This window comes from Aspergillus udagawae (assembly GCF_001078395.1).
Source record: "Aspergillus udagawae IFM 46973 DNA, scaffold_2, whole genome shotgun sequence".
In the NCBI taxonomy this organism is placed as follows: domain Eukaryota; kingdom Fungi; phylum Ascomycota; class Eurotiomycetes; order Eurotiales; family Aspergillaceae; genus Aspergillus; species Aspergillus udagawae.
The window spans coordinates 3,112,007-3,135,053 of NW_025091265.1; the positions used below are offsets into that span (position 1 = coordinate 3,112,007).

The 23,047-nt window shown below is 48.5% G+C and overlaps 6 protein-coding genes across 6 annotated transcripts; 4 read left to right on the plus strand and 2 right to left on the minus strand.

Moving 5' to 3' along the window:
• Window positions 1-4,005: 4,005 nt before the first annotated feature.
• On the plus strand, window positions 4,006-6,560 carry Aud_003411 (grainyhead-like protein; the record flags this gene model as incomplete). The annotated part of the gene is made up of 5 exons (XM_043288361.1): window positions 4,006-4,019; window positions 4,089-4,226; window positions 4,319-4,831; window positions 4,894-6,185; window positions 6,238-6,560. The coding sequence occupies 5 exons, from the start codon at window positions 4,006-4,008 to the stop codon at window positions 6,558-6,560; spliced, it is 2,280 nt and encodes a 759-aa protein (XP_043144296.1).
• A 4,062-nt stretch (window positions 6,561-10,622) lies between these two features.
• Window positions 10,623-11,361, plus strand: Aud_003412 (uncharacterized protein; the record flags this gene model as incomplete). Its single annotated transcript, XM_043288362.1, has 4 exons — window positions 10,623-10,698; window positions 10,768-10,824; window positions 10,883-10,930; window positions 11,009-11,361. 4 exons carry the CDS (start codon window positions 10,623-10,625, stop codon window positions 11,359-11,361), a joined length of 534 nt encoding a protein of 177 aa, XP_043144297.1.
• A 637-nt stretch (window positions 11,362-11,998) lies between these two features.
• Window positions 11,999-16,112, minus strand: Aud_003413 (CLH domain-containing protein; the record flags this gene model as incomplete). Its single annotated transcript, XM_043288363.1, has 5 exons — window positions 11,999-12,285; window positions 12,351-14,641; window positions 14,694-15,670; window positions 15,723-15,749; window positions 15,801-16,112. The coding sequence occupies 5 exons, from the start codon at window positions 16,110-16,112 to the stop codon at window positions 11,999-12,001; spliced, it is 3,894 nt and encodes a 1,297-aa protein (XP_043144298.1).
• Window positions 16,113-16,391: 279 nt separating this feature from the next.
• On the plus strand, window positions 16,392-17,756 carry Aud_003414 (RMD1 family protein; the record flags this gene model as incomplete). Its single annotated transcript, XM_043288364.1, has 2 exons — window positions 16,392-16,730; window positions 16,785-17,756. 2 exons carry the CDS (start codon window positions 16,392-16,394, stop codon window positions 17,754-17,756), a joined length of 1,311 nt encoding a protein of 436 aa, XP_043144299.1.
• A 480-nt stretch (window positions 17,757-18,236) lies between these two features.
• Window positions 18,237-19,824, plus strand: Aud_003415 (T2 family ribonuclease; the record flags this gene model as incomplete). The annotated part of the gene is made up of 6 exons (XM_043288365.1): window positions 18,237-18,499; window positions 18,586-18,880; window positions 18,938-19,130; window positions 19,198-19,431; window positions 19,520-19,617; window positions 19,681-19,824. The coding sequence occupies 6 exons, from the start codon at window positions 18,237-18,239 to the stop codon at window positions 19,822-19,824; spliced, it is 1,227 nt and encodes a 408-aa protein (XP_043144300.1).
• A 697-nt stretch (window positions 19,825-20,521) lies between these two features.
• Window positions 20,522-22,912, minus strand: ace2 (putative C2H2 transcription factor (Swi5); the record flags this gene model as incomplete). Its single annotated transcript, XM_043288366.1, has 2 exons — window positions 20,522-22,152; window positions 22,213-22,912. 2 exons carry the CDS (start codon window positions 22,910-22,912, stop codon window positions 20,522-20,524), a joined length of 2,331 nt encoding a protein of 776 aa, XP_043144301.1.
• Between the last annotated feature and the right edge of the window lie 135 nt (window positions 22,913-23,047).

The window sequence follows — 23,047 nt, forward strand, 5'->3', positions numbered from 1 at the left end:
ATGGCTGAACATTATTCCTCAAAAGGCTACTTAATGAGATTGATGAGATTCCAGCTATAATTCAGATCTCGTACGCTACCGTATATGTGCCCCAAGTACCAATGCCTTGGGGCAAGGGTACTGAACTGTAGAACTAGAGGCTAGAAGAGTAAAACCCCATTGTTAGTGACAAGCGAGAGACTCTGCATTCGTACACAAGAAAATATTCAGGTTGTCGGAGAATGGGCGAGTGCAACTGATATCAGATGGCGAAATAAGGTCGATGACGGACAATGATACTCATATCAGACAAAAGCATCTCAATTGAATAGTGATTATAATGCCAGCACCAGGGACAATTTCTGGTCCTACTTGATGAAACTGTACTGCTTATGTAGAAATGGATGGCACAAGGGTTAAATGATCTTTTTGCACGGCCTTCATACTGTCTTTATATGTAACACATTGGGGTTGTACAGCAGTGGATAATCATGTATTGTGGCGTAGATAGTACCTCATCTTGCATGGGGATAATCATGTGTCCCTTGCATCTTAGATTCGAGTATCAAACTTTGGAAGTTCTTTCCAGATAGAAAGTATAGAAAGTTTGTTCTATCAAAGTTGTCATATAGTTCCGAGAAATCACCATGGGGATGGTTATTACATTCGCCGTTTATGCATCCAAGTTCAGCAATGATGTATTACTGGGCCCATAGGGCTGATCTACAATGTACATAACTCGTTGCCATATGTAAATCAGGAGATAGAAGAGCCTGACCCCGTCAGTCGGCGGCTCGTAATTTTACACTGACAATGGTGTCAAGATACCTTACACCTTAGCTTTCCTGGTCGAGATTAAATATCAAACCAGGGATGAGCGCCCACGAATCCCCGCTATCGCGCGGGGTTTGGCCGCTCGTCAAGGCAACCACAACCACTAGGACCACGAATCTTATGCAAGCCATGAAATATTTCTACGGTACTGGGCTAGGGCAGTACGGAGTACCTAGTATTAGATTTTTCTTGCCCAATGCGGGTAATAACGTAGGATATTTCCTTTTCTCACCTGATGATCCATCCCTCGTTTGCTCTTTGTTCACTACGTTCCCGAATTAAGCCAATCAGCAAATATGTCCGGCTTGCCGATCAGTAACGCTAGATAAGGTGAAGTGTCCGACCTGGACCATGACAACTTGACAAGACCATTTTTGAAACGTTTAGAGCCACTAAACGACAACGCTTAATGAAGCACTTATCGGTATCTACATGTTCCAGACTCCGTCTGGTTAGCAAAGAAACACTTGCAGAATAGCTACTCCGTACTGGGGACTCTAATCTGATATTCGATACAACAGCTCCCCAGCAATATGCAATTTCGTCACATGTCCTTATATGGAATAGAATATTGTGGATCACCAAGTAATTATTTTGTAAGCGCATCATCCGAATCCCGGAATGACTCGAGTGTCTGTGATGAAGAAAGAACAATGGGAAAAAAAAAATCCAGAGTAAAAAGAATGGATGAGCAGATAGACGATTCATGGATTCACCATGGGGATGGGACAGGAGGTGCTTGTGTAACACATCTTATTGGCGGGCTTGCGCCTGTCGTAAGGGAGAGTTGTCATTGGTGGGTACTTTGCCCGGGACGGGAAACGGGACGACAACGGTCATGCGACGTGCCTCAGGCATTCAAGTCTGTTCCTCCATACAATACAATGACAGCCTCTATCAAATACATACGTAGCTGTCAGTATCTCGCTTCAAGCGTTGCCATGGGTATGTCACAGGGTGTTGCAGAGCTTTGAAAATGGCTAGGAGAAAGATTTGTCTGCGAGTTGGCAGGTCGAGGGTACAAACACTTTATGATATCTAGTATATCTAATTCCATCATCGAGGTACATGTGTAGCACCGCTGCACACCGCTGCACCAGCGACACTGAAGCTTACTTCGACGGGTTGGTCTAGTTAGCCGAATGCTGTTTAGGAGAACCGACAGATTGCAGGTGCCTATCAGCCCTGCTGGTGCAAATGGTTGTCGTCGAGCAGTTCCTGTCTACATTGCTCTTTGTGTACTTTGATACTTAGGTGACATGGCAGTGGTTTTCCCACCGCCATGACAAGATAAGGTTGTTCATCTCTGTTTTACTTTTCCTGAGGGTGTCGCATTCTGGCTCGTGCAGTTAGTGCAAGCCCCCGAGGCGAATTCCTCACATTAATGGGACGCCCAAGTTGATTCAATCTCCTGAAGACATATCGGCGTGCCCAATGAATCGAATACACCACCCCAGATGACCATCATCAATTTATGTTGTATGGGCTCCGGTTTTCATCAGGGTAAACCTCAGTTAATCGGCGTATGATTTGCTGAAGCTTCCGATGACCTACCAGAATCTGGAAGACTTATCACATTCGCCCTGTAGTTCCAATCTACCAGCTCATTATGCGAGGACGGATCTGAGCTAGGATGGTGCTCGTTTCGAGACCCTCACTTGTGTGCAGGACACTTCCAGTATTTTCCTTTCCCTTTACGCGGCTCTCGGAAGGTCAATATCGGACTGATACTACAGTCTCCAAAAGTGTGATTGAGGACGGACTTTAGGACATGGATCTAGCTAATTGAGATGTCCCCACACATTAATAGTTATACTCCGATAGGGTAGTTGGTGGTTAGGAGATGATGTCATATATGGTTGGTTCAAAGGTGATTTTTTTGTTTGACTTGATCTTCTGAGTAATTTTTTTGCTGTCGACATGCTTGTACAGAGTAGTGCATACCAGGCCCTGTCGTAGAGTATAATGTATTCTCAGTACTGTATTTAGCATACATTTGAAATACTAGTAATACCGGGATGTATGGAAGCAACTTCTCAACTGAAGATCATTTTTACAAATTACCAGGTCTCCACCCCTCCTTCTGTCTCCCCCACCGATCCTTGGGCCATGTCCATTTGACTCCGTCCCAAAAAAGTGGTGGCGGCGGTCAAACTCTTTTTTCATTGCTTCTTAGTTAAATACGCATTTTCTGAGGAAGGATGAAAGATGAAGCCGGAGGAAGCATAAAGGGAAATTTGGCTCCAGAAGCGTTTCCTCCAGATGAGGCTTTCACTGTCCACTTAGTTCATTTCCCCATCAACTGTTCTTTTGACATCACCACGTTGCCCATGTGGCCCCTTTTGGTCTGCTCTGTTTCCTAAATTAATCCCATTCTTCTTCTCCAATTCTCCCGGGCAGAATCCTTTTCTCAAGCCTCCACCCCAGGTACCTGTGGTTCTGAGCAGCTGTACTTTTAAGTTAAGTCATCAATCACTCGCTGTCCGTCCACACAGCCTACCGCCCATCCATTTCATATTCCACTGTCATTGGGGGCTTCTGTTCCTGCGATTTAGATCCTCTGCGCATCTCCCAATCCACACCCCATTATCAACCATCGACTTTTCGCCCCTCGTTAATCATATCGCGCCTTCACGGACCTCTCCACCATTGACGCGACTTTTGTTCGTTCGACCTACATCATCATCTAGCCTCTTCTCTCATTCTCTCTCTTCCACCTTCTCGAGAGCGATATCGTATAAATCCTTCCTGTGTCCGTGTTGTCATATCCTCCCAGTCACTACCGTCTCCGCTGAGAAAGAAACGCTTCATAAACGCTTCATCTACAACCAACTCCCGCAATCCCACATTTCCGCAACCCCCGAATCTTCAGATCTTTCCGCAGAACCTTTGATAAAAGATTCTCTCATAGTAAAACTCATAGCGACTTGGTTCCAAGTAACCACTTTCGGGATCACGATAAGACTATCGGTGATAACCATTCGAAATTATCATAGTACGGTGCAAAAGCTTTGAACGAGAGTGTTTCCATGAGATTTCAAACCACAACTGCCACAATTTCCTCCCAGTGATAGCGACCCTGCGGGATCCGAATGTTGACTCTAGTGGCGCTTCGTCGTTCATCGTTCCTAGACCTGTCAACTGCCAATTCCGCTTGAATCTTTAACTCCCAGGTATCTGGGTTTACCCACAATGTTCAGCAATAGGTATGTCGAACTCGCTATTTATGTGTAGTTTATGGCCGTCTCCTAGGATGTATGCTCACCCACAGATAGAAAAAATTCCCAGAAGCCAGACGAAGAGTTCATTCAACGATTCCAGAAAACTTTCTCTGAGGTAGTACCTTTAGGCTCGCAACGCAATGCTCCCGGTTTGGGGCAAGTGGCAGGCAATCAGCCTATCACTCCATCTAGGTATGTAATCTCTTAAATATCTATATTCGTTCATCGCTCGCCGGTGCCCGCGCATCGTTTGATCGGCATTGTCTGACTTCCCAAAAAAATAGGCTCATGGAGAGTGATGGTATCAAAGTGAATGACACTACACCGCGCGCCGCACAAGACTTACGATTTACACCTTCGTTTGTCGACCCGAACTCCCTATCATATATAAATTTCCCAACCCAACAGACTGGGTATTACACGCCGAATTCGGGGAGTTTGGGGCCAGTTTTCCATAGCCAAGCTGGAGACCTACACACGCCCGGCATGAGCATGATCACACCCATGTCCCTTACCCAGCAGATTACCGGCCCAACCTTAAGCGCTGGTGGCCAGGCATTTGGCCTGGATCACTATGATCAGCACTATATCAATCCGCATTTCCATAACCCACAGGCATTCGCCCCACAAGCGTCTTTCGCGCCCAGCGCATTTGTTCACCGCGATTCAGGTTACGATGCAATGGATGAGTCTGTGGATGAATTGTCTCTAAATGACGTCGATATGCAGGGAAATACTTCCCAGTTCGCCACTTCGTCAACACATGACCTTTCAGATACTCCAGGATCTAGTGAGAAGTAAGCTATTCTTTGTGTCCCGGCATTGTGAGTTACGAAGACATTCTAACCAACATCTTCAGCTTCCGCTATCATGTCACATTGCGTGCCCCAACCGCTATGATCAAGCATCAGAACGAAATTCCTATTTCCTATCTAAACAAAGGACAAGCTTATTCAGTTTCTGTCGTCGACTCCAACCCGCCGCCCATGACGGGTCAGCCTGTAAGATACCGCACGTTCATCCGCGTCTCTTTTCAAGAAGAGGAGCAGAGATCAAAACCTGCTGCTTGCTGGCAATTATGGAAGGAGGGACGTGGCTCTAGTGAGGCGTATCAGCGAGGCGGCAAGCTCCAGGCTGTTGAATATGTCGACCCGATCCAAGGAGGCATTGAAGACCACAAGCAGCGGCAAATTCAACTGGAGAGTGCATCGTTCGATGGATTCTGTGTCACGTGGACGGCCAATCCGGCGACTGGAGTACCTGAATGCGCCATCTCTGTTAGGTTCAATTTCCTATCCACAGATTTTAGCCATTCCAAAGGTGTCAAAGGCATTCCCGTCAGGCTTTGTGCCAAAACGGAGATGATTACCCCAGAGAGCGCAGATTCCCGCGAAGCCGAAGTGTGCTACTGCAAAGTCAAGCTTTTCCGCGACCATGGAGCCGAGCGGAAGCTGTCTAACGACGTCGCTCATGTGAAGAAGACCATTGAGAAACTGCGTCAGCAGATCGCTCAGGCCGAAATGGGTGGAGGCAATTATGGCAAGCGGAAGCGAGCCGGTAACCCTATTTCTCTGAAGAGTTCTGACCAGCGCCCTGCGAAAATCTCCAAACACAAGAGGACGTGGTCAATGAGCTCACAAGACGCCGAGAAACTGTCCGTGGAAGATGATCTTCATGCAAAGTTGGGCATGATGCAGGACATGTTCACTTCCACTCGGCCAGTGAGTATTCTCGGACTTCGGGGCGATGAACAAGACGACCCGGATCTATATCCTGTGATTTTACCTGGCGACTCATTTGATCAGGTTAAAAGGGAGGGCTCATCGAAGCCCGGTGACCCTCGTCTTAGTATCGATACCTCTGCGTATACTCTGTCACCGACCAGCAGCAATGTCTCGGTCAACTCGCCCTGCCATCCCCCACAGCTCCCGCAGCATGGACGTTTCTATGATTCTGCCTACCAGGGATCAATGGGCAATTCGAGGGACAATTCGCGACCTAGTTCTGAATTCTCTGGAGACAAGATGACTCTCAAGCACCCGGTCAAAGTGCAGAGAATCTCTGGAGGTTCAAATCTGCCAATGGGATACATCGAAGCCGTGGATATTGATCCCACCTACCGACCACCTGCGGAGCGTCCTCAAAAGCCAAGTAAGTCGAGTGCAAGATCTTACTTCGAGGGCAAAGTACTGACCTAGTCTAGTTGCATGTTTCTACATTCGCTTTCCACGAACCAACCGAAATGGTGATGATTATTATCGTGCAGTCTATCTAACTGAGCGAACCGTCCGTGATTTGATGGAAAAAATTTCGATGAAGCAGAAGATCGATCCACAGCGTATAGTACGAGTTCTGCATGTTAAGGAAAACGGCCTCAAGATCATGGTTGATGACGACGTGGTCCGTGAGTTGCCCGATGGCCAAGATATGGTTGTCGAAATTTCAGAAGCATCAGCGTTCGACAATGCAGTGGCAAACAGTTCTGAACACCTGAATCCCGCGGTGGAGGTCAAATTAAGCTACTGATGCCACCAAGGCCGGATTCAAAGATACGCTATGTTGCAGAAATTTGTCTGCTCAAAGACTCTTCATCTTCAACGGCGAAGCGAAGCCGAAACAAACAAGAAAAAACGCTAACTCAACATTTGACGATAAGCAAGATCCCATTCCGTTTTAATAACCTATCTTATTTGGCGCCTGGTGCGTTGGGCAAAGAAACGATATCTATCTAGTCCTGCGATGTCTCTGCTTTTCCTTTGTGGTCGTGGGCTTGGTTTGCTGGTTGACCCTTTTTTGATGCTATTCGGGGCGTTGATTGCGGGGATAATAAACGAGTTCCCGGGCAATGATACCCTGTCGCAATATGATTGTTTCATCGATTTTATTTTGATTTTATCGATCTCGATATTTCCTCCATTTCGTGTGCCATATCTTTCTCACGACCTCTTCCCACCTTCCTCCCCACCTTAAAACATTGCCATTTTTCTTCGGGATTGTTACTTGTGCGTTCGCATATCAGCTATTAGCCTGTGAGGTTTCCTGCTACAGTTTCCTTTGCCTTCTGATTGTGATTTCAAGAACATGGTTGGGGAACAACGCATACGAGATAGATACCCTGTGCCATTCTGCTGTGTTCTGCCTGCTTTTATCTCTTTAATCTTGCAAAGTACTATGTAGTTTTTCGAGTTTTGAATGAGCATCGCCTCTCAGTCTGACTCGGATATGTTTTGATACAAATTGTCGTCATGGTCCAAGGCTGGTCTGTCAGCAGTCCACGCCTAATTTTTGTTGAAGACTCAGAAACCGCTTTCAGGGTACGCTGTGTCTAATTCGAAAAGAACCCCCGCAGACCGCTCTTTTACATGGAAAGATGTCGGAGATGGATCTTTCTGGCTCATGTTATTACATACGGCATAGGTAGAGAATACACGATCACCTTCGCTGGTTGAGATATAATACTGAGGACAGATATAAGAGAATGCAGCGGGTGGTGCGACCGAGAAAATCGGCGAGTAGAAATTACGTCATAGTCTTAGACGCTAGTGCGAAGCACAGTATACAGTAGAGTCAAAGGTACGGAGTGGTCTATGTGCTTAGTCAAGAAGGCATGTCAATCCCATGAAGTCCTTCAAACCTCAGAACCATCAGTAGGGGGTCTGGAACTAAGAGACACTGTGAAACATAGAGTATCGGTGAGTAGAATATCAACTACTAACACAGAGCATGTTAGTTGATTGTACATACATGCCTGCCTGCCAACCTACTAGGACTGACTCGGGGGTGGCGCGACCATGAGATTTCAGGTCCCACCCAAGCACAGACTAATGGCCATGGATTGTGAGTGGTCGGGCCCTTTACCCCCAGTTAAAAGCCAGAACACAAAATTTAAATTACAGGGTGCACTCCGTATAAGGTACTCTTAAGATCGGCAGTCTGAAACTTCAATGTATCTAGGTGTTTATTTACAGTACAAAAGGCACTTTCCAGAACAGATAAGAGAAATGCAAAAAGCCCAACAACACCAGAGCTGCAGATAAGAGTTGGCCAGCCAGTCTTCTAGGTACAAGGCCAGGCGAGTATCCCTCTGCTGTTGTCCAATTTCCATACTCGAGTCATTGTCAAAATAAAAGATCAGTAATCACTCTGTGCTTTTTATTGTGGGATCCTCCATGTTCTCGACCAAAATCGCCCTGGTCGTAAGGGATTTGACGGACATTCCAGTCGGTTCGGCTCCCGATGTTGATCGCTTATGGTACTCCACAGCGACCTGTGCCCACAGGCGCTTCCAAAAAGTGTCGCTGTTTATGGTTCGTATTAGACACTTTCCCAATGAGGTAGTAGATAGACTCTTAAGCCCCCAATCACATTATAGATGGATCATTTTGGGCCTGACACTCCGGAGACTGTACAATGATACATCGGCTCTCGGCTCCATGCAGCCAAGGTCGGTTTACGTCATTGCTGGGAGGTTTGGCTCAGTAACCTTGACAGACTCTCATCACTGTTGTTCTGGGCAATTGAGATGATATTCAACTCTCGACTGAACTGCGGCGAAACCCGAAAAGGGAAAACAATTCTAGTATGCACAGTATCGTTGCACGGTGCCGGGAACTAGTGGGAAATGTAGTTGCCCATATTATTTGCTGAAGAAGGGATGATCCAGATTCCCGAGTTCCAGATTGTGCTGTGTGCGCGTAAGCCATGGCTGGACTAGCGGTTGTGTTAGGTTTTGCCGTTAGTTGTTGTCTTTCGATGGGATTTCCTTCAACCAATCAGCAGACCTTTAGATCTTCATCCCCTTGCGATCTGCGCTTGATGTGATATCTTATTTTCTCTTTTTTTGCATTGTCAGGAGGACTCCTCATATTTTTTTTTTTTCCTTGTTACTATCAACTGATACAGTTGGTTTCCATCTTGCATGTGCATATTAGAAAGTGTGTTTGTGAAGGAAAGATGAGCCCAGAACCCGCCATATACTGCTGTACAAAAATCAAAAAAGCAGAATCTGCCGCCTGTTGCGCCAAACTCATGCCTCTCAGAGATGGTGACGTCAGTCATTCCATTAGTCTGGATCCGGCTGTACCTTGGGTCTTGGCATGATGTCAAAGAATTCTTTTGCTTTCTGAAGGGAATGGATACCTCCACGCGGGTCGTGCCGATGTGGAGCTTGCCAGCTGAACATGAGAGTCTGGCCCATGGTCAATCAATTCTTAGAGAAAATAAAATACTGTCAAAAAATACTGTTTATTACGGTGCACAGAAGACGTCCAGGCACAACATTGTTCGTATTTCCATACAGGGTAAAATTGAGGCTATACGGCTGCAGACTGTGTCCAAGCCGTTGCTATACTATATCCAGATGGTAGTTCATCAAACGATGAACATGAATGGATAGGGTTCTCTATAAGACTCAATAGATTCTAATTGCGTTGTTCATAACTTACACGTCTGTGGATATGCACCTGCTAGATACTAATTGCTTAGATTGGCCAACAGCTTGTACCAGGTCAAGCAAAGCTACCCCTATAGTTTGGTAGTATACTAGTGGATGGTTTGTTGTACGCCAAGGTCTGTCTGAGTTAGTCGAAAAATGCTTGTTCCAGTCTTTTTCTAGACAGCATGGTGATGAGCAGGGCAATTATGCTTATTTCTAGCGTCTGACTGCTGGGAGGTCTAATCAACGCCTGCAGTCTTTGCCATATTAGACAAGGTTAAGTGGCAAATGGAAGCTTAAGTGTGAACTACGCTATTTTTGTGAACTTTACAGTCATGTTTCAGGGCACAAGGAGATATTCGAATTGAGTATGAACAGATGTCAACTGTTTAGAGATGTCTCTCAGCGCTTTTTGAGATTGATTGGCAACATCTATGATTTCGAGGTAGGCCTATGCTCGAGTAGTATCCTGTAAAGTCGGACGCTATTGATATCCAATCGTTATGATTAGTTGTTCCATACAGGTGCGGATAAGAATTCGGTGAACACCTCAATGGGTACATTATACAGTCATCGATAGGGTCGAATCACCCTATAGGATCAATCAGTCGATCAGTTAGGCTTACCTAGGCGCACCACCGTACATGGTTTCTGAAGTAGCGTAGAACAAATGTAGTAAGTTACGTTTGTCATCTCTACAAAGGGATCATATATATATATCAGTCCTTGAGCTTTGACACAACAGGCCACGCAGATTAGAGAGTAACTTGGGAGAGAGCCATCGTGCTTCAAGTCCGGCTAGAAAGAATGGCAGAACCCATTTTGTCTTTGTTCCTGCGCCCAGTTTGATGGGTGCTTCCATCGATGGTGGTCCTCAGTCTACTCTCTATACGACTCCCCTATATGGGGAATGTCGTCACTGTCGCACCTTCTGTAACCATTGTCTTTGAGCAACAAACAACCTTATGTACCTTGCACTGACTCTCCCCTTTCCGTGGCTCCTTTCCCTCTCCTTTTTATCCCTCTTTTTCTCCCACTGTTGTATTTTGTTCTTCGTCCAGCCATCCGCTTGTAAACTCCGAAATCATCAAACTTGTCTTCCTGCATCTAGTTTCGTTGCTGCTCTGTATCTGCTCATCCTAGAAGTAAGCAACATGGCTTCTATGATTTCTTTCAAGGCTATTTTCTGTTTTGCTGTTTGTTACCTCGCAACTTTGAGCTCTGGAGTAGGTAAGTTGTCTCTGATTCTGAGCCCTACTCAACCCACCGGACATGTGCTTCCTTAACACTTTCCGGCAGGATTGATAGAAGAACTCAAAGTCGTCGATGAGAATACGAATCTGAGGGATTCCAACGGTGAGTGCTGATGTTGACTACCTAATTGCAAGTCTTGCGTACGCTGACAGCATTATAGTGGAGAGAGCAGTCGTTCCACTGGACTCGAAATATCTTCCTCGCGCCGGTAAGCTCTCTGCCCTAACTATGCCCACTGGTTCTGTACTTATGATCTGTCCATGTGCTGACACGCCTTCATATGTAGATACTGTCACCATCACTGTCACGGAGACTATCTGCGAACTTCCAAGCACGACTCTCTCAAAGCCTTCTACCACCATTTGGATCCCACCAGTTCCGACCATGGCTACCACCGCTTCGATGCCAACGTCTCAAACTAGCGTTTCCACGTCAGAACCTTCCACTACGTCGTCTGTAGTGCAGACGACTTCTCACCGTACCAGCTCGACTAGTAGCAGCGGTGCTTCTACCCCTCTTCCCAGCAGCAGTGAACCATCATACGCTCCTCCTCTGTCAGATTCTGCCAATGGTCAAGGGAAAATACACTTTGCTCTGCTGGTATGGAGCTTGGTGATGACAGGTTTCATGAACGTCTAGGAGGATGCCATGTTCTATCCGTCCGTCTTATTGCTCCTTTAGTAGACTCGCGAAGCAAACTCTGATTGAATCACCGTCCAGAGCAACTGGTATGACTGGCCATGTTCTAATTCAGATTTCAAAGAACTCACGTGGGTCATGTTGTCTGTGTTTTACCTGTTTTAATGAAGATGCGGCAGTGATATGCTGCTCGCTTTTATTGATACTCAACGAATTTAATACTTTCCAATGGAGCTCAAGATGGCTGGTTTCCGCATGATTTGATCAAGCCTCGCACTCAAAAAATAATATATTATTAGCGTTGTGATTGTTACTATCATGGGTATCTTCTAAGGACCAAACATATAATCGCTCGTCTAGTCGCATCATGAAGTTGTAGAGCAGTTACCTGATTGACCAATGGCATAGGGCCTTCTCTTCAGCGACTGGTTCACCAAGCATAAGCGCTGAGAATAAGAGCGTATTTGAGCACGATGCATGAAGCACAAGAGACACCATTGCAGGACTGATCGGACCGCTCAGGCTACAACGGAAGAATTCAAGAATGAGAACGAACAGAGAGGTCACATGCGATCAACGAGAAATGTGTAGATCATGCATCGAAGTCTAGACCACTGCGATGGCTGCGAACCTGCCATCACGTCTCGGACTCACCCAGCGCCTCAATTTCTTTGGCCAGGGAACAGATGCGGCAGCCATCGCCAATCCGATCTCTCAACAGCCGAGCGGTGGTCACCTTGGCGCCGACAGTGCGAGACGTGGACAGCGAAAGTTCATTCAAGGTGGGTGTGCGGAGCTCAGGCAGTGGGCGTGGGGTCTGCATTCCGGACTGGTTTCCGTCCGAGGCTGTTGAAGTTTCATCAGAACGAACGTGTGATAGGTGGAAGACATGTCCACATGCGAAGCCGACGAGGATTTCCTTTTCTATATACGAACATAATGGATGAGCACCGAGAACATTATCGTATAGCTTAAGCCAGGTAGCTTACCATTGGGATAGAAAGGGAGGTGACATCCTGCGCACCTCCCTGGTTGAAATGTAGACGGGCTTGATGGCGACAAGGCTTTCTCTGTATCAGCGTTGCTACTCGCTTCATCTTTGTCGCCGGTGTCGGAGACGGCCTGTGTGGGTTTCTCTTCGATGATATTAAATTTGATGCCTCGTTGTTGTCCTTTCCTTAAGGTGTCCATGCCAACAGCGACTTCGCTTTGAAGGACCTTGGCGGCACCCTGGCTGATACTCGCCTGCAGGTCATGTTCACGAATCATGCGGGTGAGTCCTTCCCGCAGCCCTTCGATTTCAAGTCCGCTTGGGATGCGCCTGACAAGTTTGATCGGGTCGATGGACGTGCCGGCCTCAACAAGGAGCCCGTGAATGAAACGGGGCTTGTCCATGGAGTAGTCCAGAAGATCTTCCCAGAGATCGGGATCATCTTGAGACTTGGCAAACGATATCGCCTGCGAGACATCCTTCAAGTCGGATAGAATCAAGTTCAGTGCCTTCTTCGTCTGTCCCATCTTAGATAGGAGGTAGATGAGCTCCGACGTGAAGTGGCGGCTCTCGCAGACGGCAACCGCTGTGTCAAAGGAGTACGCGGTGCTAACTTGCAAAAACTCCATCAGCAATGGACGGTCGTAGTCGGCGAAAAGTTCCACGGCGCAATCAGCGAAATTATCAACTAGCGCCTTCCCCTCATCAGCTGCTAATTTGCTTGCTGCGTCCCGAATGCGGGCGCCGTGACCTCTGCGGGGCTTCGCAGCGCTGTGTGGAAGCGATTCTCCTCGCCAGAGAGCGCGGAGGTAGAAATAAAGAAAAAGAAGCCGATTTGCGTCTTTAAGCTGAGTGACCACAACCTCAGGGCGCACAATTCCAGTATACGCTTCGCTGACGAGAAGCTTGATTGGCTCGGCAGTTATCTCTTCCAGTTCGGAAATTGGAGCCGTTTTCATCTGTTCCTTGGAAACACGAATCATGATAAATGCGGGGATATCATCTGAAAGAGCGTCCAACAAGCGGTGTTCCTTGATCAAAGCCATGGCCGTGTCCGCATCTTGTAGTCGAATGTAACAGTGCAATGCTTCGTTATAATGACCTCCGGCCAGATAGAGCTTGGCAAGGCATTTTGTTAGTATCCGCCAGTCCTCTGTTTCAGGTGCCACCGTCCTGGGATCCAACTGTTCCTCGACAGCTGTCGTAACACTATTGACGTCAAAGACAGTGAAAGGCCATGAATCCAAGAGTTCGCTGAATCTGTGCCGGTCACGAGAAACGTAATGGCTCAGAACCTCCTCGTATATGTCCGGCGACAAGGGCGGATGAAAATCTGCCGGAATAACAGAAGAAATTTCGTCCAACTTCTTATTCTTCACGAAGATCCATGCCCAATGCTCCCACGCGGAAGTGGTCTGTATTGCCTTCGCGCAAACTTCAGCGGCTCGACTCCAGTCGTCTTGCTCGAGCAACTGTTTGATCCATAGCTCACCAATTCGGCGCTTCTCTTGGTCAGCGGCAGAAACTACAGCTCGACCAGTGGTCGTAATGGACGACCTGTCATCGGCGAAGAAGTCACCCAAGCTGCTCTGGGACCGTGTTGAGGCACCTGGCATATGATCCGAAATTTCCTGTGTCCCCGCCGCCTCTGGATGCTCCTCCAGAAGCTTCCACGCTTCTTCATATTTCTCATGTGCATCTAACCACGCTAGACGATCTGAAAGGTCTCTTTTCGCCGCAACCACACAGTCATATGGGCTGTGGACGAAGATCTTCGGACCAGCGCTTGCTGCAATGTCCTGTACTTCTTTAGACAAGGGTTCTTCATTCGCCATCCGTTTTGAGGCCAGTATACTTGGTGCTCTGATCGAACCTTTGTCGCCACTACTTGTTGTGCTCCGGATACTTGCACCAGAGCTGAACAACCTCGCGGGATACATCGTCGCGTCCCAGAGGCCATTTCCAAGTGTTTCCAGAGCCCCGCGTTGAGACACAGGCACTGATGATTTCCACGGCGGTATGACGCACATGTGGTAGTCTGAAGAAGTGAGGCTCTCATAACGACTAAATGTAAGCGTATCGGCGCTGAGCTCTTCTTTCGTATCAATATCTATAATGCGAAGCTCAGGTTCCAGGCCCCTGGGACGGCGGTGTGAGAGAGGACGAAGGTCGCCGTGCTCTGTCCGCTCTTCCGAAACATTCTCTTCCTCGGCCTCAATATATGCAAGAACAGCTATAAGGTTTGGTGTATATAGTGAAATGCCAGATATAATACAGTCAGTTCGCAAGCTAGAGTCAAATTGTCAGCGGTCATTTCGTAATTATGGCAACACGAACTCACATCGTGGAGACTTGAACGGATCCTATCCTCAGATCCTTATTGTTTTTGTTTGGCCGGTCGGGATACACACTGATGACCCAAACAGTTCCTCCCCACCCCACGACGAGCCTCTCCACATTCTCCTTCGTCGCGACTACATCCGGTGGGGCGGGGGTGTCAAGATGAGGTTCGTCCTGCTGGGACTTCACATTCTCCTCCCAGCGCAGAGTGTCTTCGTCCACCCATTCAGCTCGAGCTCTCCAGACACCGGCCATTTCTTCCCATCCAGGGCCGTTCGGACGGTCGATGTGGCTAATTCGTTTCCAAGCAAGCTCAGAGTCCGCTGAATCCAGATGTAGGTTTGACCGCATAATCTTGATCCCTTCTTCATTGACCCAGACGACGTATTTCCCTGATAAGGACCATTTAATCGTGCCGATAGCACCCTCCCCGCTGTGTAATATGGTGTCCTTGCCGGTATTGGTTCCCAACCCAATCGATCCAAGCCAGCTGGACGCCGCAGCTGCGGCGCCTCCCATTGTCGTCGAGTTCGTACTCACACCCACTCGTCCACCAGTCGTCAGAATTAGATCACCTGCTCGCCCTCCCGACAAGAATGTTCGATCACTCTTGTATTCTGGTGATAGTGCAACAGCTTGGACAGGCCGCCCAAAGTTCCGTAGAAGGACATCTTTTGTATCCACTAAAGAGGCAACGCATACATTACCATCGATAGAAGAAGTCGCGATGTAGATGGAATTGGAGGGGGTCGCGGGTGGAGCTGTCTGATGGCTCGGTTTATTGCGACCCCGAAGGCTGGCCGTGCTGAACGAGGATCGGGTAGAAACAACTTGATCTTCCGTGACCGTTCTGGTGACGTTCTCTGCTTTAATGTTGGGTAAAGGAGGTGGGAATGGAGAGACTGAAACGGAAGTAATGCTCGCTGAGTGTGCGTGATAAGTCCGAAGCGACTGAAATAGAGGCAAGGAAAGCACATGCTGCAAGACGTCAGTTACTGCACCCTCACAACAAGTAGTCATGTTAGCTTACAATATTGCCATTGTGCGTTCCGATAATCTAGAGACATTTCAGCAAGGGAAACTGAATCGTACGCTTTTGAAATCATACCATCTTATCGCCCGCGGTAAGGAATGAGCTGGTTGCGTCGCCGTTGCGGTACACGGCACCCAGATTTTTCGTGAGATACAGGTATTTGAGTTGAGGCTCGTCTTCTTCGTCATCATCATCATCTTCATCATCATCTTCCTCTTCAGTGTCTACCTCTCCACTACCCTTATCCTCTTCATCCTTGTCGTCTCCATGCGCAGGCTGTTCGGGCCGAGAGCTGTGGTTGGAGGTTCTTTGCTGCACAGAAGCCTCATGTGCCGGGCTGTCCTGACGGGCATCCTCTGTAGGCTCACTCGCGCCAGGCGCGTCCATGGCGAGCGCCTATTTCCGTATCTGGAACAATCCAAAAATCACCACAGGCTGGGGGAATCGAGTCATGACGAGCAGTTGGGGGACCTGGGGTAACTTGGGGAGACTTGATGACTAAGCGCCTAGCCCAAAATCGCCGTTGAAAGCTGGTCGGATGGGTCGAAACATTTTCTTTGCAACACTCTGTTTGCTGCGTCAAATTTTAAGGCATTGGTGTACAGGTGTACGGTTAATGGATTCCTCAGTGGCTCCTTTTGGATTCCTCAGTACCAATACCGCAGCATGTTCGCAAGGTCCTACGTCTGTTCGATATGCAGAAGGCCCACTGTGGCTAGGCTCTTGAAACAGCCGCAGAGCCATAATCTTCACGCATCGTATCCCCTTGGTCTTCCTCGACGCAAAGATTTCTTCTCATCCAATGCCTTTCTCAGTCAGAAACAGTCCAAAAATGGTGATCTATCGCAGGAATTGTTCTCAGAGACGCAGAAACAACGCAGGAGAGGCGCCAGAAACCCCGCAGCACCCACATCGTTACGGAGAGTGGCAGTGGAGGCACAAAGGTCGAAAGACGGGTTCTTATCAAAAGCTCAACTGAAAGAGCAAGGAATTTACCAGACTAAGGTTTCAAGAGCTGCTCACTCAAGCAAATATCGGCCGCTGATATTGGACTAAAAGGCAATAACAGCCTATGCTGTAGCAGAACAATTCGACATCCGCAAAGTCAGAGATATCCTTCAAGAGAAAGGTTTCGAGCCGGATCCGTTTCAAACAGGCCTTTTTCCTCAAGTCGTTCATATCCAAGTTCCCATAGATTCGATTCGACGCGTGAGTAATCCCACCACGACCGATCTGTCGTCCGATGAAGTTGGCGATGTATTCGTTTTCCCTTCAGGCACCGTGGTGGCGTGGTCTTTGCCCGAGGGCTTTACATCTTTTCTGGCAACTAGGACCCTTCTCCCGGCGGCGGAAGGTGCGCACATAGAGCATTTGGAGACGGAGGATTTAGAATACATTGAGGATCCTCAACGGGAGAACAGCAGCATTAAGGGAGATACCATTATCCTTGGCACCAAGTCCGGTAGCGATGACCCCGAATCGAAGCTCGTTGGTCGGCAGTCTGTAGACACGGTCCTTACCAAGGTGGCATTTTCGTCAGGGTTGGCTCGAAGTACGAAACTGGCAGTGCTTGAGACTCTGCTGGCCAATTATTTCGAGTCAACCAGGACGATACCCACACTTCTATCGCAGGGCTCTCGCTTACCCTTCACAAGAGATTTTATCCTTCGCAAGACCGGCCAACTGCTGAGTGTGCGGGCCCAATTGAATCTCTATTCGGAGCTGACAGACTCACTGCCAGATTTATTCTGGGATAGCCGGCATGAGCTGGGTCTAGAGGGCTACTACGAGCAGGTAGGAAGGGCACTAGATGTGGGTATTCGCATCAAGCTCTTGAATGAGAAAATGGATTACGCACAGGAAATAGCAAGCGTGCTTCGAGAGAGGCTGAGCGAGACACATGGCCTCCGGCTCGAATGGATTATCATCCTTCTCATTGCCGTTGAGGTAGGGTTTGAAGTTTTGAGGCTTTGGAAAGAACGCGCTCATGAGCTTGAAGCCAAAGCTGAACAAAGTTCTGAACCTTCGTGATCTTGATCCCTCATGTCCTTACAGAATAGGATAGCTATTTTCAGGCTTAACAATGATACCCCCCGCTCATCTTGAACAAGTCTCATCCCTTTTATTCCTGAGATTCTCGATGTGCCTTTTAGCAATGTCCGAGCTAGTAGATAGTTATCCCCCATCCGCAGATAGACTGATAAGCACTCCGACAGCCTAATCAGGCACTTATCAGCTGAACAGGGTCACATGTGACACTAAGCTTAGTCACGTTATGACGAGGCATTCACGTGCGTGTAGCATCATTCCAGCAGCCTTGCCTTGAGAGCTTAACTTCTTTTGGGCCGTTTCTTAACATATAATTAATTCCTCAGCTGCGTTGTGCATGTTACACTTTATCCTGTCGTAAAACATTCTCGGCTCTGCAGCGAGTGTGGAAGGAACAGTCGTCATATCGTCTTCACTCATAGTAGTGGTACTGACCCCACTGGAGGTTCTATATCAACAAGCATGTTGCAGAGTATACCTGGGCCCCAGCACATCCTGAAAGCTCTGACAGGCTCCTTGGGACTCTCCAATGTGTTAGAGCCAGATGGCGGAGTTCCGCAAAACTCATTTCAATGCCTCAAACCGGAGTTGAGCTGCCACGCCCAGTACCATGGCCAGAACACTTGCTGCTTCAACTATCCCGGAGGGCAGATGCTCCAGACGCAATTCTGGGATGCGGATCCTGCGGTCGGCCCAGTCGACTCCTGGACTATTCATGGACTCTGGTGAGCTCTACACGGTGCTACCGAAGCGTCTACCGTCGCAGACACGCATCCTACTGAATAGGACACTGATCACCTGGCTCACCTAGGCCGGACTTTTGTGATGGTGGCTTTGATCAATACTGTGACTCAAAGAGGAGATACAGCAACATCTCCCTGATCTTGGTTGACTCAGGCCGAGCTGACCTCCTAGACTTTATGAGTGATTTTTGGAAAGATTTCCGAGGCGACGACGAAGATCTCTGGGAGCATGAATGGAACAAGCATGGCACATGTATCAGCACTCTGGAAACAAACTGCTATGCGGATTATTATCCACAGCAGGAAGTCGTAGACTACTTCAACAAAACTGTGGAGATCTTCCAGAAATTGCCTACTTACCAAGTCCGGACCTCCTTTGACCATTACTCTGACTTGATCTGACTGACCGTTATTCTCAAGACCCTCGCCAATGCTGGCATCGTCCCCTCACATACAAAGACATACACCCTCGACGAAATCCAAGATACTCTAGCAAAAGCCCACGGCGCCCCCGTTACCGTCCGGTGCCGAAACCGTGCGCTGAATGAAGTCTGGTACCACTTCAACATTGCAGGTTCTCTGCAGACGGGAGATTTCGTCGCCTCTGAGCCAGGTCTGTCGGGCCTTGAAACCTCACTACTCAACGCGACGTCAATCATGCTAATGGATAATGACCGCAGACGGCCTCAAGTCCAACTGCCCTGCCACAGGCATCCATTACATACCCAAGAAGCCCCGCGACCCCTCCCGAACAACAAGCAGCCCCTCTGAACCAACAAGTACCGGGATCCCGTTCCAGGGTCGCGGCAACCTTATAGTATCATCGATGGGTGGAAAAAGAGGCTGTATCATCAGCCGCGGGAAGTGGTTCGCCTCTGGCACATGCGCAACCTTCAAGGCGAAGAAGCTTACAGGTATGTTGCTGCAGAAAGAGAGGGTGGAAAATTACATCGTAGCGTTGTTGCTTGTATCTGCCAGAACACCCGGCTAACAAGGTATCAGATGACACGTTCACCCTGCAATCTAGCAAGGGCATCTGCGCATTCGAACGAGACGCCTTTAGCTGTGGCCCTCACGTCACTGCTCCAGAGGAGTTTTCCGTAAGTTCCATTTTGCCCTCCACTGACCTGCGTCCGCTGACGAAATTTCCACTGGGGGTACAGGTCCAGGATGGCAAGCTCTCCTATCGCGGAAATACGACCTTTTTCGCAGACAAGGCACCGAAGGGCCGCACGCAGAGCACCATCTTTGCTTCCCAGGGTGAACATCCGATCGACCTGTCTATTATATGGAAAGAGCGTCGCTGACCAAGTCGTATTGTCCTGTTTTGGCATGGTTTTTAAATCAGATATATAGACCTCCAATTTGATTTTGGATAGATTCGAGTTTGCTCTAGAAGTTCTATGTAGATTCAAGAGAGTGGTTCTAAATAGCAGGCCAAAGGCTCGAAGATAATTGATTGTGCGCAGCGTGAATCGTGGAATCTATTGCTCAGATAAAGTACAGGTCATGCAGACGACCGAGGATTAATTTTAAACAAGGATGCAGCGGGCCAAAAACGGTTCCCGAAGAGAGAAAAGTGAACGCCGGGATTAGGCTAGAGGACCGCTAAAACATGGACGAAGGATAGGAGTCAAAGGAGAGGCGACTGCAGAACCCTATTGGGAAGGTTAAGTCTTGACTGCAGAACCCAAAATGTCGTACATGTGCGAGAAGGAAAAGAACCGAGATGATGAACTGAAAAAAGAATGTAACCCCGAAAATTTTTGCACAGATGTCATTCACAAACGAAGAAAGATTTGTTGCGGAAGTTGTCATTGAAATTGTACATAAGTCGTGTCGTGGAATTTGAAGGTCGTTGTCATACGTGTAATTCCAGTCGTTGAAATCGGAGTCATGAGAATTAATTTGCGCGTCGGTCATCAGCCAGAGTCGTTGCATCGTGTCATGGTATGTGTGGTGTTCAGTCTATTCGTGTGGCTCGTGCGTCGTTAGAGGCCAAAGCTAGCAGTCCATGAAGAACTCTTTGGTCATATCATCAACCTGAAATTGGAGTGAAAAGAAGTCGTCGTTCATAGAGGTACCTGCAGAGAAGGTCTTGCTCGAAAACAGATCCAGTCCGGGCTCGAAAGTAGACCCGTTGACATAGTCGGGAAAAGCGGCCATGTCAGGGTCACTCAGATCAGGAAATTCATGTTTGAAGTTGGCGGAGCTGTCCGGGCTGATGAAGATATCGAGGTCGGAGCCGTGAGACGAATCTGCCAAGGTGGGAGCTGTATGTGGAGAAGACAGCTCGGCGGTGGAGGTAGCAATATCGGTATACGGATTGGCATTCGAAATGAAAGGCAGGCTCGGTTCTTCAACAATCTTCTCGAGGGGACGCTTGGATGGTGACAAAGGCAGCATTTCATCCTCGCTACTGGGTGTGAGTGAGCGGCGACTCTGAGTGGGCGATGGCTGGTTTCCAAGGCTCTGTCGCGGAGACGCAGGAGGTGTGAAAGTAAACGCCGATGGAGGCAACGAAAAGTTGGGTTGGCTGAACACGGGCATATCCTCTTTGGGGCTGGATCCACCGTGAAGACTCATACTCTCAAGGATTTCAGAAGGCGGCGAGTTGGGGGAGTCAACAGATCCGGACGAGGAGTGAAGGAATATCTTCTCGGCGACTCTCTGGCGTGTCTTAGCCGCCTTGTCCTGTCTCTCCTCCAACTCGGGTCGATGTTTCTTTGGACGGCCACGTTTTGTTGTCTTGCGCACAATACCCTTGTAACCGCCGATGCACATTCCTCGTTGTCTGTGCCGAGTCAGAGCATCATGCCTAGCGAATACGTTGCCACAAAGACATTCATATGGTTTGTCTCCAGTGTGAATCTTGGCGTGACGCTTCAGGTCATGTCCCCGAACGAAGCACTTGTTGCAATGATCGCACTTATATTGGCGATCACCAAGGTGGGTCTGGACGTGTGACTTGATGTTCTCTTTTCTTCCGAACCGTCGCTCGCAGCCGGGGTGAAGGCAAACCCACTTTCCGTCCTCCGGGTCGGGGCCAGAGATGTAGGAAGCGATCTCATCGATGGTGATTCCAGTCTCTTTGATAGAAGCATGAACCCTAGCATCAAGGTTAAGGCTATCAATGGACGCCACTCTTGGAGAAAGCCGGGGTTTCGTCAAGGAAGAGCTGGAGGTGGTACTCAGCGCCTTCCTGTGGGCCCGACTGGACGCGGCAGGAAAGATGGGCAGTTTCTGAGCTTTCTCATGATTGTCATCGGGGCTTGGCATGGCGGCTAGCTCTGGGGAGGATTGAAAGGACGAGGTTGCTGACGAGGAGGCATAGTGACTCTGCGATAAATTCTCTGACTCGGAGATTTCGAAACTGGAACCCTGTTGACTGCCAAACGCATCAAAACTGTCAATTTCAAATGAAGCAGTGTTCGGGGGGGAAGGCATCTCGATTTTGGAGTTAGAAAAGGTAGACCCCGCAACTCCTTGGAGGGACTTGGCTCGTTGCATGTATGCCGATGAGGGTGCACTGCGGCCTGTCTCCTTGGAGGGGGTGGACTGCATGTCCGTACTATACTGAGCAAGTTCCGCTGGTTTCTTGAACGGGGTTGTCGCTGGCGTTATGGGAAAGTAATCTGGATGGGTCGTCAGTGGTTGGGAGAAAGGCGAACGGTATGACCGAATTGGAAACTTACTCGTATTTGTCTGCTTGGGGGTATGCGGTCGTTGCGAGGGGCTGATATCTGACTGAACAGACTGTCGTCTCCCATCGGCCGAAAGGTTGTTGACTTGAGGCCGGAGCGTCGTAGGGAGATGGCCTTGCTGGTAGAAATTCCAGGCACCGTTGTCGAGGATTTGGCCATCGAGACCATTAACGCATGAGACGTGAGCATTTTGCAGTTGCTGCTGTTGTATCAGGTTGAGATTGTTATCCATTGCTCGAATCCCCAAGCTCGGGTTTCCCATGGTAATGAAGCTCGAATTCATGTAAGCCATGGCTGGATGGTTCGCATTGCTGGTAGAATTGGATAATGCTTGCAGGTCTTCTGAGGTCAAAGACGGGCATTCAGGCATCACAGGCATGGGAGAAGAATGCTGAGGGAAGTGCGCCGACTGCGAGAATCGGGAATGATGTGCTCCCCCCGTAAGGATTTGGGCTTGCTGAGTTGCTGTTGCGTTAGTAATGGAAACGGCCCCATCGTGCATAGGTCGAGGACGTTGGACATGCAAAGGTCGTTGGTCGAGACTCTGTCCACGGCGATGCGCATTGATTCGCTGCAATGCCTGTGCTGGAAGAGTAGGAACTTTGGCGGCTTCCAGCGCATTGGGAGTCGAGATCTGCCGACGATGTTGTCGATAGCGCTCATGCAGATTGCTATGTGGATTGGCTAACATGTCGGGCGGAGATCTCTGGAGTTCACTCGTGGCGAAATGGATCGACCGATAGTTGACAGATCTTGCGTCTGGATCTATCAATTGGACCTGTAAGCCTCATGCAGGAACGTTGCGCCAAATGTACGAAAACGTGCT